At 42.1% G+C, this 15,899-nt stretch overlaps 2 protein-coding genes across 2 annotated transcripts; both read right to left on the bottom strand.

The window, feature by feature from the left end:
• Positions 1–2,469: 2,469 nt before the first annotated feature.
• Positions 2,470–7,595, bottom strand: LOC146196395 (uncharacterized). The gene is made up of 6 exons (XM_084596988.1): positions 7,559–7,595; positions 6,979–7,077; positions 6,752–6,923; positions 6,516–6,664; positions 5,942–6,158; positions 2,470–2,719 (listed from the first exon to the last, which is right to left on the bottom strand). Exons 1-6 carry the CDS (start codon positions 7,578–7,580, stop codon positions 2,470–2,472), a joined length of 909 nt encoding a protein of 302 aa, XP_084453114.1. The 5' UTR covers positions 7,581–7,595.
• A 1,615-nt stretch (positions 7,596–9,210) lies between these two features.
• LOC146196394 (uncharacterized) lies at positions 9,211–12,693 on the bottom strand. The gene is made up of 8 exons (XM_084596987.1): positions 12,365–12,693; positions 11,374–11,442; positions 11,187–11,300; positions 11,016–11,109; positions 10,582–10,858; positions 10,190–10,337; positions 9,512–9,682; positions 9,211–9,405 (listed from the first exon to the last, which is right to left on the bottom strand). Exons 1-8 carry the CDS (start codon positions 12,641–12,643, stop codon positions 9,211–9,213), a joined length of 1,347 nt encoding a protein of 448 aa, XP_084453113.1. The 5' UTR covers positions 12,644–12,693.
• Positions 12,694–15,899: the final 3,206 nt, after the last annotated feature.

Here is a 15,899-nt window from a genome sequence, read left to right as displayed (position 1 = left end):
GGAAATAGTCAAGGAGTGCATTATCTGTCAGAGCTACGATGTGCAACTAGCCAACAAGATGTGCAAGCCATTTACGAGAGACAGAATCACAAAGACCCATCTGTTTCAAGTTACTGGTGTTCACTTGAGTGGTCCTTTACATATCAAAGGGAATGATTTGTCAGTGTTTATATCATTCTGTGTCATCACCCTATATTTTACCCAGTGTTAAATTCAGTTATTCTTTGTTCATCCATTGCTTGTTCTTGGAAATGTTAACATATTCACGACAGTCCTGAGCAAAGCTATCAACAGGCCGGAACTTCAAGAGGCTAGGCTTGAAAACCAGTGAGAACTCGACACTGATGAATACAGGCCTGTCACCATAAATTTCACCACCAGCCATGATACGGCAAGAAATGAGAAACCTAGGCCCGTATTCAGAGTTCGCGTTGTTATCATAAGTGTCGCTATCACCCGGTCTCGAGTCACCTGATTGGCGAAAATGCTAGAACCTGATGTTGCCACCTCTTCCGGTTCCACAGTGGCAACACCCAGTTTCGGCGTTTCGACCAATCAGATGACTTGAGGTCACATGAGCTAGCGACACTTCGATTACAATGAAAACTCGGAATATGGGCCCTACTGCAAGTCGTAAGCTTTCACTGTGACATCGGAAACACACCATCAATGAGACCGGACAACACAGATCACCTCAAGGACCTAGCCAGCATCACACAGCATCGTGGTGTACCAGCCCATCATATGTAGGCCTTCCAGATGGGTCAGTAGGATGGCCAACAGCATGCCCAGGAACTGCAGGAGTTGCAACTCATTTCTTCACCTTGAAGTCACTCTGAAAAAAAAAAAAAAGCAGTATGCCTGCCCCAGCACAGCTAGCTCAGTATTGAGGATCCTATACTTGTGCAGCCTCTTGCCACATTCTACAATATTTGCAGGATTGTTTTAGTCCTGCTTAAGATAGAAAAACAAGTTTTTGGTGATCAGCAATGAACAATACAGAAGGCATAAAACTATACTTTGCTTCAACTAGCCTGCTATCCTGATGTGTTTGAAAACAGTGTTGTGTTCTGGTACAGTATTCAAATGAAATGATATCTTCAAGGTGAGCAGTTTTATGCTGCACTGGGAATTACTTAAAATCAACATTCTAAAGTAAACAAATATAACATCTATTAAAGGCATAATTGCATCCCATGTACTTGACAAAACATGCATATTTGGGACGTTTAAGGGACGTGTACATTTCATTACGTGACATTTTTTGCTACTGCAGATAAGGTTTCAGTCTTAATTGTTAAAAAATAGCTGTCATCTCAAAAATGTGACCTCAGATGTTTGACTAGTGGTATTTACTCAAATCTAGGCTAACACATTTTCTAGGAATTGAGCCAGAAGACATAACTCTGCTTAGAATCAAGCACTTATACATACAACTGATATTGCATGGCTAGAAATCACTGAAGCTGGAAAAATGGCACAGAGATAGTGATGTAAAAAACTCCGTCAATAGACAACTGAAAAACTGAAGTACTTGAAATTGTGATGCTAACTTTACATAAAAGTTCCATGAATTAGTGGAGCTTTGTCTTTTTGTGCCTTTTTGTCATTTGTAGCAGTTTTTTAGTGTTGGCTCTGAATAACTATTCACTGGAGCCAAAAATCATTTGAATGTACATATATTATCATTTGACTAAATGTTGCAAAAGCAATCCACTTTTTGATGCAGTAGTTTTTCCAAACCTGCAACGCAAGCAAGCAAGTCAAACAAACGTAGTATTTCATGCGCTCTGCCCTTTGCTTTCTCCACACAAAAATTACATTTATTAATGCATGCCAAAAAAAAACGTAACATGGTTTTGTTTGTGGGGTTTAGTGTCCCAAAGAGATTGGCTATGAGGAGTGCCTTAGTAGATTGATTTGGATGATTTTGATCACCTGGGGAATGTAAATATCTTAATCTTTGCAATTAGCTTAGACTTAGTTTTTCAACCATAAGTGGGAAGACTACAGCGATCGTGCAAGCAATGCAGAAAACGGGCAGTTGTCGTGCAAGTGTAGGATTCTTGCTATAAGCCGAACAAATAAATGAAAAAGGGCTAAAAAGAAGAAAGAAACCCAAGAGAGATATAAATTTGCTTAAAGCATAGTGACAGGCTATTTGATTTTGCATACTGGAGATTGCAGCACAGCAGTAACACGAACGAGATGAAAAGAATGCAAACAGAAGCGGTGTCTAACTGCTGTATTTTATTGTCCTGAACCAGGTTATATGGGCACTAAGTCCAAAACGAAACGAAGAACCAACACTTCATGCATTTGAGGCACGATTATCTCGCCTTTGTCTCCCATTCCTCCAATCTTTCATCTTATCAATGGCATTCAGAAACATTTCTTTTTTGCTAAAGCGTACAGTCAGGTTACTGATACATTTACCGGCGTATTTTGGAATCACCAGAGTCTCTGCCATCATCCTTGAGGTGGTGTTTCGACAAATTGCGAAGAATAGCTGTTCTTTTCAAGGATAGGTGTCCAGCCCTCACACTGGCTGCATTCAATGTAAAGTGAATTCCCCCGAGCTTGTGTCTCTTGTGTCCAGGCACCTCCCTGTTTGGCATAGTATGTAGACGTTGAGGACGACACGGGAATTGAATACACATCTTCACAATCTACAAGACGCAGACGGTGCCTCGTCACACAGTCGAGCTCACTTTTGGTTCTGGAATTCACAGCATTGCACAATTGATGCAGTTTCTTTGAGGCCTAGAAGAAAATATCGGCCTGCACTAATAGAGCGGGTGTCAATTTTTCTTCTCTGCCTCAAAGACTTTGCATCAGTTGTGCAATGCTGTGAATTTCAAGACCTAAGCGATCCCAACTGCATGACGAGGCACCGTCTACGTCTCGTAGATTGTAAAGATGTGTATTCAATTCCCATGTCATGCGGCAACATCTACATATGTCAAACAAGGAGAAGCCTAGACACAAGATTTCAAATAAAAGAAAATCAAGGGACACAAGCTCTGAGGAATTCACTGTACATTGCATGCAGCCAGTTTGAGGGCTGGACCCCTACCCTTGAAAAAAACAGCTATCCTTCGCAATTGTCAGGACACCACCTCAAGGGTGATACTAGTAGAGGCTCTGGTGATTTCAAAATATGCTGGTAAATGTGTCAGTACCCCGTCTGTATGCCTTAGCAAAAAATAAATGTTTCTGAACACCATTGATAAGATGAAAGAATGGGAGACAAAGGCGAGATAACGAAGGCCTCGGATGCGTGAAGAGTTGGTTCTTCGTTTTGTTTTGGACTTAGTGCCTATACAGCCTGGTTCAGGGTAATAAAATACAGTTGTTAGTCACCGCTTGTGTTTGCATTCTTCTCGTCTCATCCGTGTTACTACTGTGTTGCAAGAAAAGAAAAGGAGGCACTATATGATTGCAGTGGAAAGAGAGTGAGAGCTGAGGAACACGCCCAAGAGGGCAGATGATGAAAAAATTGAAAGCCAGGTACCAGATGCAATGCCAGAAAAAAGAAAAACAAAGAAACCAGGTAAAGTACTGCGGCATAAACAAAAAAAAAATTACACTGTCAAAATGAAAATGCAGCTAAAGAAAGCACGAGAGGCAAATAAAAGGGGCAAGAGAAGTGAAGAAAGGAAAGTCAAGGGGGAAGGAAGGGCTGAAAGATGGGCATTGGCCTATATGGAAAAGCAGGCAAGACGCCCACCCACGCTTAGGTCTGTAGGCCCTCCAGTACAGGACCAATACCTCGAAGAATGGTGAAGGAGACAAAAGAAAAAGGTAGAGAAGAGAGAGAGAAAAAAAACTATATGCCTGCTATCCGAACGAGAAAACGCAATTTCCTTTGGCAACCATGTGACGGAAGGGCTACTTTTACATTCATCTTTCGAAAGAGCAATCCTTGCAGTTTCAGCTATTTCACGCGTTAACCGGTTTTTGTGCACTTTTAAAACAAAACTTTTTTTTAGAAGGGGAGTGCAATTGCAAACACGGCAATGAGCCTACAAACCTTTGCTACACACATTACTAACACCTTGGCCATGCTCACAAAGGCTATCATTGAGGCATCTGCCCGTTTGACCAACATATTGCTTACCACATGATAGAGGTATCTGACGACTACATTTTGGATGCCATTAGCAAACTGTTTTTTTTGTGTGCATTTCTTTATGCAGCCTACCACCTTCTGGACTTCTGATGAAGTTTTAGTGCATAGATGAATCAATTTATTCGGAGTCAAAAAAAGCCACTCTAGCTCCCGATCTCTGCGCAACTGTTTTTAGATTATGGGACAGCCTATGAATGTAAGGGATGCTGACAACTTTTTTCTTCTTACACGGGGTCTCTTGACTGACATCCGCTTTTTTCTGACATACTTTCTTCAGAACACCTTCAGCCACAGACACAAGAAGATGGGAAGGGTACCCGGCGCATTCCAGCCGCTTACACTATTGTGAAAAACTCATGCATGAGGTGCAGCCAAGACTTCTTGAGAATTAAGAAATAAAAGGCAAGCAATGGAACGTCTCACAAGTTTAGAGTGCAATGAAGGTAACAATAGTTTTTTGCCATGAGGTTTGAACATCCAGCACGCCCAACCATGATGCAGTATGAAGTTAATATCTAGGAATATAACTCCTGTTTCAGGTAATTCAAACATTAGTTCCAGAGGTTTGAAGTGGTCACGAAACAGTGCGAGGACATTAAAAGCGTCATTCATGAAGGAATCATCATTTCTATTATGTGCAATGAAATAGTTGTCAACATACCTTAATAGTTCTAAAAATTCGTTCATTGAAATACCACAAGCATTTTGAAAGGCAATCGGTCCGTACTGATCGATGCTTGTGGTATTTCAGTGAATGGATTTTTACTATTAAGATTTTACCCGACTTTACTTCCATAGCATTAGACAGAAAACCATATCTTCAGGAAGAAGGCATTTGCATTGGGTCGTGCATAGCCCCAATCCTAAGTGATTTATTTTCACAATAGTGTAAGTGGCTAGAATGCGCCGGGTACCCTCCCCATCTTGTGTCTGTGGCTAAAGTTGTTCTCAAGAAAGTACGTCAGAAAAAAGCGGATGTCAGTCGGGAGGCCCCGTGTAAGAAGGAAAAAGTTGCCATCATCCTTTACATTTGTAGGCTGCCCCATAATCTAAGAAAAGTTGAGCAGCGATCGGGAGCTAGAGTGGCTTTTTTGACTCCGAATAAATGGATTCATCTATGCACTAAAACTTCGTCAGAAGTCAAGAAAGTAGTAGGCTGCATAAAGAAACACAAAAGAAGTTTTCTTAATTGCGTCCAAAATGTAGTCTGTCAGATACCTCTATCCTGTGGTAAGCAATATGTTGGTTAAACAGGCAGATGTCTCAATGATAGGCTCCGTGAGCATGGCCAAGGTGTAAGTAACGTGTGTATGTAAAGGTTTGTCGGCTCATTGCCATGTTTGCAATTGCATTCCCCTTGTAAAAAAAAGTTTGGTTTTAAAAGTGCACAAAAACCGGTTAATGCATGAAATAGCTGAAACTGCATGGATTGCTCTTTCGAAAGATGAATGTTTAAGTAGCCCTTCCGTTGCATTGTTGCCAAAGGAGACTGCGTATCTGGCTGATATGTCTTTCTAGCGCATGTTATTTAGGCACATGTGACATGCGGTGGTATAAAAACCATCCTTCCTTTCTTTAATAAATATTAGTTGGAAGTTAGCGCTGTGTGTGTCTTCTTTTTCCATCCTTGTCTTGGAGCGCTTCATTTTGTTCCCTTCAATCACGTACCAACAAGCCCAAGCTTCTACCCCAGTAGGTGACCAGTGCAGAATTTGGTACAAGCATACCAGGCCTTCCATTGGGGTCAGTGGGATAGTCTAAAATCTGGCTAAGGCTGTGAGTGTGGCACCATAACAAAGGCTGAGTTACCTGCTCGTTGTGGGGGGAGCATCCACTGTACCAGTCATAGCACTCTTTGCAAACCGTGACTGCCGTGCAGCAATAAGCTCCTGCTTTGTGCGCCGTGGCGCATGAAGTTCGCTCATCGGAGGGTTGTGGCTGCTGCTACTCTCGCTCTGCGCCTCCTTGAATGAAAGGCAGGAGTTGCAGCGGTCCTCAACCTTGTCCATCAATGCTGAAACATACGCTGCAAAAAGAAAACATCACTGCAATGTCTTGTGCGGAATTCCCCAAGGTGGGGTACATTTGTAATCAGTGATAGAGTACATAATTTAAATATTTTTTTCCATTTCAGTTTTATTTAGACAAACTTTTGACTAACATAAGATAAATATACCAAAGGAGGCCGCAAGGCAAAAAAGGTGCAGGCAGGACCTCCCGTTAGCATCCACCTGAGCACATGCATAGAGCTATGAATGAAAGCTATACTGCTTTGTCAGAAACTATGTGGTTGACAAGCAATATATCCTCCATAAAAAAAATTCTTCCCTTGCTCCCTAATAACAAACCAGTTACTCAACATATCTGATCTTTTTGTACACACCATAGGTTGTTGCAGTCTTGACTGGGCACACTGTTTCCTCTCCTTTTCTGGCCCTCAGCTGCTTCCTTTTCCATTTTCGCTCTCCACCCTTGGTGATGGCTTGAGCACGGCCAGCATTCTCATTGTGATGAAGGATAGCTAGCTGGGTCCTAATCATGCATCAAAATATGTAGGAAATGCATAAAAAGCCACAATAAGGCTTATTTTGCAATAGAAAAAAATTGTGATGATTGTACCTTGCACACATGATGTCAGGTGAATAGGACACTGACTTTGGGGCAAACTTGATCAGTACACTGTGGAATGACTCAAGGTTGTAGGTCTGCCCACATGATGAAAGCCTCTCGATGTCCCTGAGAAGCATCCTCTCGGATGCCACAGCAACAAGCCGGGCATAAGCGGGTGTGCCTGAAAGCATTTCAATTTTAGTGGATGTAACTGCAGGCTCAAAACATGACCATACCTGGTAAGAGCCACTTTCCATTTGGTATGCTGTCATGTAGGCACCTTGGGTATGGTTCACCATGCCCAAAATGTACATTGGCGACATGGTTCAGCATGCCTACAAAAAAATACACTCATGAGTACGAGACAGTGTGTCTTGCTAAAGAAATTCTGGGCTTGCAACATTTTTGCCCAATACTGGGACCAATGCACAAAATCAGACTGTGTTTGCCATCAAGAAACAGTTCGAGAGGACAAGTAACCTTCACAAGTCAGCTTAGAATGTGGTCAGGCATAATGCATGCGGCCAAATCTGCACAAGCCTCAACTGTGCTAATTCCTACTTGCATACTCACAATGGCAGCAGAGGAAAATGTGAACAAAATTGAAATTTTGCTCCCTTTTCAGGCTCAGTGTAATTTTTTTCAGTTCACACAAAAAGCATGCAAATTCTGCATAGCTGTTAAAGCTTAATGAACATTTATGCTGTTAACTTGTTAATTTAAGGAGTGTAGAAATATTGTCAAATGCAGTTCAGGATGAAAACTATCAGAGTCTTAAAATTGCTTTATGATAAATGAATGATTCTGCAAGCTTACTTTTCCAAATGGCCACCAACATTTTTCCATCCCCTGCGCTCACAGCGACACACCAATATAGGTGGTTTACTACTGATTGGATCCAGTGATGAAGGTCACTACAGCCTGCTTTCTTGCTCCCTGCAGCCAGCTTTTTCTTTATTGCTGCAATGAAAATGGCCAATTTTTTTTTTCAATAAACAAATAGTACATTTCTTACCGAACAAGCAGATGAATCTTGAAATGTGTACCATAAAGGGACAAGGACAGAAAGGGAGCATGTATACACAGCTTCATTGTATCCTTTTATGTGCTACAGTTGAAATACTGTCATGAACCATTGTAATTCTTGCCTGTCGCAGCCAACTACCACTGGCCTTATCACATTACTTGCAGTGCTAACACAGGATAATTTTAAGTTTTTTGCTTACAACTTTCTTTTGTAGTGCAAGATATGCTGAGATTTATCCGGACTCATTGCTGCAAAGCCTGGCACTTGAACATCGACGCTTCCATGCAGACTTTAAACCGAGTGGTGCCGAATGCAGCGAGCATGTTTGCTGCTATATTGTCTATGCCGAGTTGCTTAGCTCTTTTCAGGTATGTTAGCACAAATAATATATGACCAGTGCTACGCCTGTCCATTTGTAGTCTACAGCGCTGTGACTACCACACGACAATACTGTGTTTACCCATAATATGATTGTCTAGACAGCAGCATATAAGTTACAAGTGCTAACATATTTTTCATATGTTTACCTCAGTGCTGTCAGGCTCTATGACCACAGTGTTCATTTGATGCTACACTCTGTATATTTTAGTCAACTATTTTATACCTCTCTCATAGGATCAAGGCCCATAAACCAACAAGCTGTTGACTCACAAGCCAAACAAGTGCTGCGATATGGGCAGCTTAAACAGCATCGCTTGAATAGTCTAATTCAGCAGAAAAGCAAGGAACTCGAATGAGACTGCGTGTGTCCTTAAACAGCAGTCACTTGCACTCCAAGCCACTAAGCACTCACAGCAATGTGACGGGAAGTAAAATCACAGCAGTGCCATCTCAAAGAAAAGTAGGAACTTCAATACGTGAAACTTACTTCACATAACAAAATGAAAGGCCATGCAGCAAAACATGGCACCATACTATTGTTTCCTACAACACAATAACAACGAACACTAACTTCCTCAAAGGTAGAGAAGTCAACTTTATTTCAAATGTGGTTATGTATTGTACCCAATAAACATTTTATTCTTCTGTTTACTATTTCAAGTTTTAAACATGTAGGTTAATTGCCAGCATGCCTGGAAAATTAACGGCAGCGACAGTGGTGCTGCAGAACCTTCGTGTGAGATAATGGAATCTCGCAAATGCAACTGAGTGTGGCGTGTAGCAGTGGCACAACTCTTTTGGATTCAATAAGCATTGGGAATCTGAAAGACTCTTCATTCAGCGTGACTTGAAAGTGCCCACGAGACAATGAGTTTTGCATGTTGCAACAAGTAAAAATGTGGCCACGCCCAAATGCCTATCATGCTTGCTCCCTGCTAATGAAATAAGAAAAATATTTCACATTTTTACATGTTTCGTTATTCACAAAAAGTGAATTCTCATTATCAAAATACAATTCTCAGAGGTATGACAAAACTGCCAATTCAGTGCATTGCATTAATCACTTACTCTTTGCAACGTGCCATGTATCAAACTTGTGGTCGACAGTGGGTTCATGCACTTGCATGTGCTTCTTGACACCTGCGTGACGGTCGGTTGTCAGCGATGCAATGCCCACGCCTTGTGATCGCAGTTCTTGCAAGCCTTTCACAAGTCCATACTTCTCCATTGCATTGCTTGTTGCCACTTCCTTGCTCTAAAAATGTGATGTATCCCGTATTACACAAGCAGTACAACAGTGGCAACTGGCTGCCAAGTAAGGCTGGCAACAATTCAGAGGTCAGAAAAAATTTGACACCCACCTCTCCCAACTGCACTTGGACGAAGTGAACAACTTTGCTGGAAGCCGTGTCCATGAAGCTGTAGGTCATGTACTTGGCTGAAAAACCTGGTGAGTCGCATCGCCCATCACCAGCCAAGTGCAATTCACCTTCCAAAGTCTCAAGCATATCTTGTTGTTCAGCTTCCCATATCTGGTGAATGAATTCATATAACATGAGCTTGAAAGGTATATGCAAAAAGAGCTGCTTCATATGCAGCCGATTGGACACTAAGCAAAACTATGTGATGCTCTGTTGCTACTCCATATTTTTCAATATTTGTCCCAAGCTATAGCTTACAGAACAGAAAATTGGTATACTAAATAAAGTTAATTTTGATTTGGTTTGATTACATCACAAGATAACTTAGTGCAAATGTTTTTGCACTTACTAGCATGTATCTTGCAAAAATTCGGGCCTGGCCCACTGAGCTATGCATCAATATGTACACCAAATTACTGTAACATTTTCTGTACTGAATACAGATAAGACAAATATAGGTAAGAAAAATGCCCCAACACTGGATAATTAGGCACACAAGAATCAATGAATAACACACTGCCTTTCAAATGCAGTACTTGCACTTGTTACGTACCTGTTTGATAGCTGGCCGCAAGATGAATGTCTGATACATATAGTATGAGCGGGTTGAAAGGACACAAATTCCAGCCTGCTGAAGGAGTCGCAGCACTTTTTCTGGGCTCGCTCCAGAAAAAACATATGGCTGCAGAGAGCAATGCATTTCCCGCTGCCTTTCTGTTCAACATTGGCTGGCTGGTCCAGGTCAATGAGTGCTCCCCTGTGCAGACTGTGGTCACATAAAGTGCAGAACCACAAACTCTTGTTGATATTTTACAAGGCGCTTGGCACTGCTTGCAAGTTCTGAACAATTCCAGGAGGTTATTTTAAAAGACGATAAACTTCCTCTGGCAGTGAACTGGCACAGTAGGAGACTCGCTACTTCTGCAAAGATATAGGTAACATCTAGTGTAATAAATCCATAAGAACAAACACAGTTGCTACTAGTATAGAGATAGAGAATAGACACTCACAAAAATGACTCATCAACTGATGGTTCGTAGGTGTCGTCAGCAGGAAATTTCAAAGGGGATGGCTCAACCACTGATTGCAATGACACATTTGGCAAATTATCCACTGGCGTTGAGCACCTTCTATTGGCAGAGTCTCCAACAAGCTCCAGTGAGGTGTCCAAGGCACCATCAGATGTTCCACCTTCTTTGCATTTGCTGCAGACCACTTCAGAGAACACAGGCTCTGTTTGAATACATCGATCTTTCATGACCTTAACCTGGAAGCTGGCCTGCACACCTGAGGGTAAAGTGAGGCATTTTCAGTAATGATAAGCATGATGGCGCTTAATCAAGTACAGTAAATTCAAGCCTGCTATCAATGTCGTGGTAAAATGAAACAGTATAAGCTACGCATACACAATGAGATGAAGTAATCTTTGGAGCTAAAAATTTACCTATTGACTTTTGATCCACAACAGGCTCATCAGTTTGTGTTGAAGCTATAGCCTGCCTGCAGTAGTCGTGGTCTGCGTTGTAACTTGTCGAAGGCTGCAATGAATACATGGGCAAAAATGAAAAACTCGTGTGTCAAAATACAACTTTGCTCAGCTAATGTGTCCACATACTTTCTCTCTGGCGTGCAGATTAGGGCCAGACACGTCAAGTTGAAGAAGTGAAGCCCCAATTTCCACATTAGCTGCTATCTCATGGGAAAATGGTGAAGTCTGTGCCATAGGAACCTATGTAAAAATTTGTTTTATAGCACAATTTTTTGCACACATGCCACCATACACATAAAATTTAAATGCTCACATTTCGGCTTCTGATAGATGTTACTTCAGGTGGAGAGGCTTCAGCAAGGTCTGCTTCTTCAATATCCTCCTGAAATATGCAGTGACGAAGTAATATGAGCTGCAAGCCACCATTTCAAGGGAAGTTTTATTAAAACATTAGCTGCATATACCCTTGAGATGAGTGGTAGCTCTAGCCTCTCGCAACTTGCCCAGATCGTTGGTAGCAACATACTAATATCAAGGTCTAGCACACTATCCATTAAAAAAAGTACATTGGGAACATGCTTTCGAAAGATGCGCTGCTTTATATTATAGCTCTACGTCGCTTCAAGCCGAATAGGATGGTTACCTTTGTTTTTGCGTCCCTATTTTGCTACCTGAGACGAAAATCAAAAGGTGCACATTCCAAATAATAATTAGCATGGGGTGCCGAATTTCATTTTCTTTATCAACTGTGCTTGCCATGTGCGGGTTCAAGTCAGTGGGGAAAAAAAATAGAGCAGGGGGGAGGGGGGGGGGGTAAAAACGCGCTTCATCTACTTTGTTGCGTCAACAGACCTTGTGGCAAGGGACAGGGGAACGCGCGTGCTCGGGATGTACTCCGCCCCCCCCCCTTTTTTTTCTTTTGCGATAATGCGGTCGGAGCTCTGGCAAGCCATGCTCTAAAATAATAAAACAAAAAATCGACACGCTTGCGCAAACTCTCAGACAAGCCACGCCATTGACAGCTGACCAATATTATATAATTCGAGAGGTTGTACGCAGCGCTCGACCTTTAAAATTTCGTTGCTAATCCTCCTCATGGCACCGCTCGAGCTCTCAAGTGTGCTTACGCGCTCACGCGACCCGATCTGTTGACAGTCGAGAGAACAGTGAGCGGCTGCCAAGGTAGTTATTCGTAACGATGACTCTCTCAGAAAGTATACAACAGCAGTTAAAACATTGAATCCTTGATCGTGTATGAACTTCGACAGCACAACTTTCACTGCTCAGTCCGTCACGATACTTACGTCTTCGACTGTTTTTTGCAGAGCGCCTGGCATCGTTGGCACCGCGTTGCTGCGTAGCCGCCGTTGCTTGTAGCCTACGGATGCATAAGCTACCGATGAACACTCGAAGGCGTCTGGAGTGAAGTGCGCCGAGCACACACGCCGATTCGGTTCTTTCACAATGCCCAGAGCTTCTAACCACATTCTTTTTCGTTCATTATGGGAAGGAAATCTGTGGTATGACACTTCTCCAACGCCTTCGCTGCTCGAGCAGCCTGGGACTGCGCAGAATTTCTTCATGACAGCACGAAATATAACCAGGCACCAGGCTTCACGAGCGAAGGATACGAAGAACCACCTTCAACAAACCACGAGGAATAGGCAAACGGCAAACCACGTGCGTGTCACATGAGGTAAACACAGGGCAAACAGGAGCTACATGTGCAGCTACTTCTACTAGAGGGGCGCAAAATTCTTGGATTCGGGAAAATAGACAGAGCCTCTAGCGTTTTTTTTGTAACATTTTATTTGAAGTGCTTTAATATAAAATAAATATGTCGGTTTTTTAAGTATATTAGAAAACGCAAGAACGTGACAGAGCGTATCATTAATCAAGAGTTCATTTAGCCGTGAATTTATTGTTCGTCCAATCATCAAATCGGACCCAATGTCGTCATATCCGCTGCCAAAAAATGGCCGCTGGGTGTCGGCACCATCAGTGGTCCGAACTCGCTTTCACGAACAAATTAAAATATTAAATACTGGATAATACACAAAACAACCACCGTTAATAGTCTCACTATAACCCAATCTACGTTACCAAGAGCCAAAACAATGTGCTTAAAAATCGTTTCGGGGCTCCTTTAACTTGACCGAAGGTGTTTTGGCGGCTTCGTGCGCTGCTCGCGTTGCCTCTCTCTGTGAGCGCTCGCGCCGGCCCGCCACTGTGGCTTTGCAGGCGTGCAAAAGCTGAGTTTAAAACATGGCTCGAGTGGTTCCGCGACGCTCGAAATGTGGGGAAGTGTGCTGTTGTGTTGCTGGCTGTCACAACAGCACGCCTGTAGACGTGTCTTTGTGGCTTCTGCACGTACTGCAGGCGGAAGCAACTCGCTTTGCGCGCGTTCTTAGACGCTGCTCGCGCGCGAGCACGCCCTGACCGTAGTCTACTCACTTTGCACGCGCTTTTTCGTGCTTGGATTTCCGTGCTAAAAGCAAGCTGTATTGCGCGCACGCGCGCTCTCCTGCTTCTACTTTTCAAACTCGCGCTTGGACGAAGTGGTGTTTGAAGCGAGCGTGCAGCATTCTACGCGCTTCTATGTGGTTTTAAGAAAAAATAGCCGACAGCGGTGGCTATTTTCGCAGCGCAAATTTCAAAAAGGCAGAGCTGTTAGTCCGGAGAGGGTGCTGTTCACTGGCGTCCGCAGCGCCACCCTGCGATGCTTGGGTCCCCTATCTAGCAACGTTTTGCAGAAGAATTCAAGAGGACTTAATGTGTCTAATAATTCCACACTGCTATCCGCTCCTGACGTTCCCAAGGAAACACACACGAGTGATTTTGATAGCTTTTCAATGGCCTTTTCCCAGCCCGAAATAAGAAATGCGGCTCTTTATGTAGGACATAGAAATTGTAATCGAAGTATTCTCCAAATACAAGAGGATGCACGAGGTGTTCATAATTTATTTATGTATTTGCTTACGTTTTCATAGCAGTCCCTTACAACACCTTATCAGGGAGGGCATATGATATAGAACTGCATGAATACTAGAAACAAAAAAATGCAGGGCTTAAATATTAAAAACGCAATTGCGAAAGTACAAAACAAACACAGGAATATGTAGCGGTACAATAAGTTTGAGGAAATTGAAAGCGCTTTAGAACTTTGCTACTGAAGTTTTTGTTACTGCATCATTGTTCAGAAATTTACAGCCTCTCATTGCTCTTGAAAAAATATGTCATATTCTAAACCTATGAGTGCAATGATCTTATTGCAAAATATTGCCGCTACCCTATATTTTATCGTTGTCTTTTCTTTTACTTCTGGAATTGAGGGCAAATTCGTGGAATAGCAGAGAAGAAAGACGTAATGCTTGGTAAATACCCATTTAAAATAGTCATTGGAAGCCGGGCGCAGCAAATATTTATTACGCTCACATATGCTTTGAATATATTACGTGATTATGAGGCTGGAAATATGTGCCTCAAGAATTTCTCACGGGATATTTTAGGCAAGTTTGGTACACGAGTAGAAAAGCGTATTTCCTTGCCTCGGCTCCCTGCTGCTTTAGTTTTTAGATTTAGGTTTCTTGTTGCTGCTTCTGATTTTTGAACTATGATTTCCTACTCTTAATCTTGTTTTCATTTTTCAAAGTTTTTGTCATGAATGCAGCGCCTTTCTTGTCATCCTCGGGTTATATTTTCAAATATTTTTTGCAATTTTCGCAACAAAGCGTTCTATGCATTGAAGAAACCTTGGAAAAATAGGCAAAAGTCTAACATTGTGACTAAAATTTCTAAAAAAGGTCATAACGAATATATTAAGGGAATCAAGATGTAAGTATCATGTACGCGAGAAGAAATTAGGAAAGAAAACCACAGCATCTCGGCGTTCAAAGTTAGCATTCATCAATGTGAGTACAACAGCTATATGGTCAGACATACCTGTCTTTGCATAGCATTCGACGTTTCTTTTCAGAGCAACATTTACAAAATCAAAAATCGATGATTGAAGCTGTACCGTTGCAAACTCTTATAAAATCCTCAACTACCTCAAGCAGGTCAAAAGCATTGAAAATATCAAGCCTAATGTGTTCAATGATGTGAGTAGAATATGAAATATTTGTCGAGGTTGATGGTATGGATATGATCGATAATAGAGTACGTTTCTGAAAACCTGCTTGATCCTTTGTTTGATTGCAGTCTAAGGTTGTCCTGATTCCATTAGCGATTATCTCAGTAAATACCTTATACAAATAACAGACAGTAAGCTGATTGGTCTGTAATTTTTAAATTCCTTAGCGTCCCCTTTCTTATGAATGAGGATAATGTTTGCATTCTTCCATGGTTAAGGTACCGTCGATAACACCAGGCACTGCGTATACAGGGTTTTTCTAGCACGATATCCCCCCATCCTTCAACAAATCTGTAGTTATCTGATCCTCTACAGCTGATTTCCCCCTTTTCATAGTTTCTAATGCTTTCTTGACCTCGGCCTTCGTCACTGGTGGAACGTCAGACGGTTTTTCCCTACAGCCAATCTCATTACGGTCCTGACCATCGTTTATAGATGGTCAGGACCGGATCTATAAACGTTGGTCCTGACTACATTGGCTACTGTAGAGATCTGCATAGAACTCCTCGGCTACTTTGACTATCTTGTCCATATTCGTGATGATGTTGCCCGCCTTGTCACTTAGCGCATACAACTGGTTTTTGCCTATGACAAAGCTTCCCCCGTTCTTTACAGCATGCTCAATTTTCTCCATGTTATACTTCCTTATATCGGCCACATTGCGCTAATTGATTAGCTTTGATATCTCGGCCAATTCGATCTGGTCT

This window comes from Amblyomma maculatum, chromosome 3 (assembly GCF_055883805.1).
Source record: "Amblyomma maculatum isolate TAMU_Amacu chromosome 3, ASM5588380v1, whole genome shotgun sequence".
Classification (NCBI taxonomy): domain Eukaryota; kingdom Metazoa; phylum Arthropoda; class Arachnida; order Ixodida; family Ixodidae; genus Amblyomma; species Amblyomma maculatum.
Note: the sequence above shows the minus strand (reverse complement) of the source record. Positions and strands in the feature narration are given on the sequence as shown.

What these genes read in the sequence shown, in the direction of transcription:
- LOC146196394 (XM_084596987.1), bottom strand. Translation starts at nt 12,643, where the DNA reads ATGAAGAAATTCTGCGCAGTCCCAGGCTGCTCGAGCAGCGAAGGCGTT. An exon ending in ATCTGCACGCCAGAGAGAAA is followed by an intron (nt 11,110 to 11,186) that starts GTATGTGGACAC and finishes TATTCATTGCAG; the next exon opens with CCTTCGACAAGTTACAACGC. An exon ending in TCAGTTGATGAGTCATTTTT is followed by an intron (nt 10,338 to 10,581) that starts GTGAGTGTCTAT and finishes ATGTGACCACAG; the next exon opens with TCTGCACAGGGGAGCACTCA.
- LOC146196395 (XM_084596988.1), bottom strand. Translation starts at nt 7,580, where the DNA reads ATGTTGGTGGCCATTTGGAAAA. An exon ending in GTTGGTGGCCATTTGGAAAA is followed by an intron (nt 7,078 to 7,558) that starts GTAAGCTTGCAG and finishes ATTTTTTTGTAG; the next exon opens with GCATGCTGAACCATGTCGCC. An exon ending in GCTCCCCCCACAACGAGCAG is followed by an intron (nt 2,720 to 5,941) that starts GTAACTCAGCCT and finishes TGTGAATTCCAG; the next exon opens with AACCAAAAGTGAGCTCGACT.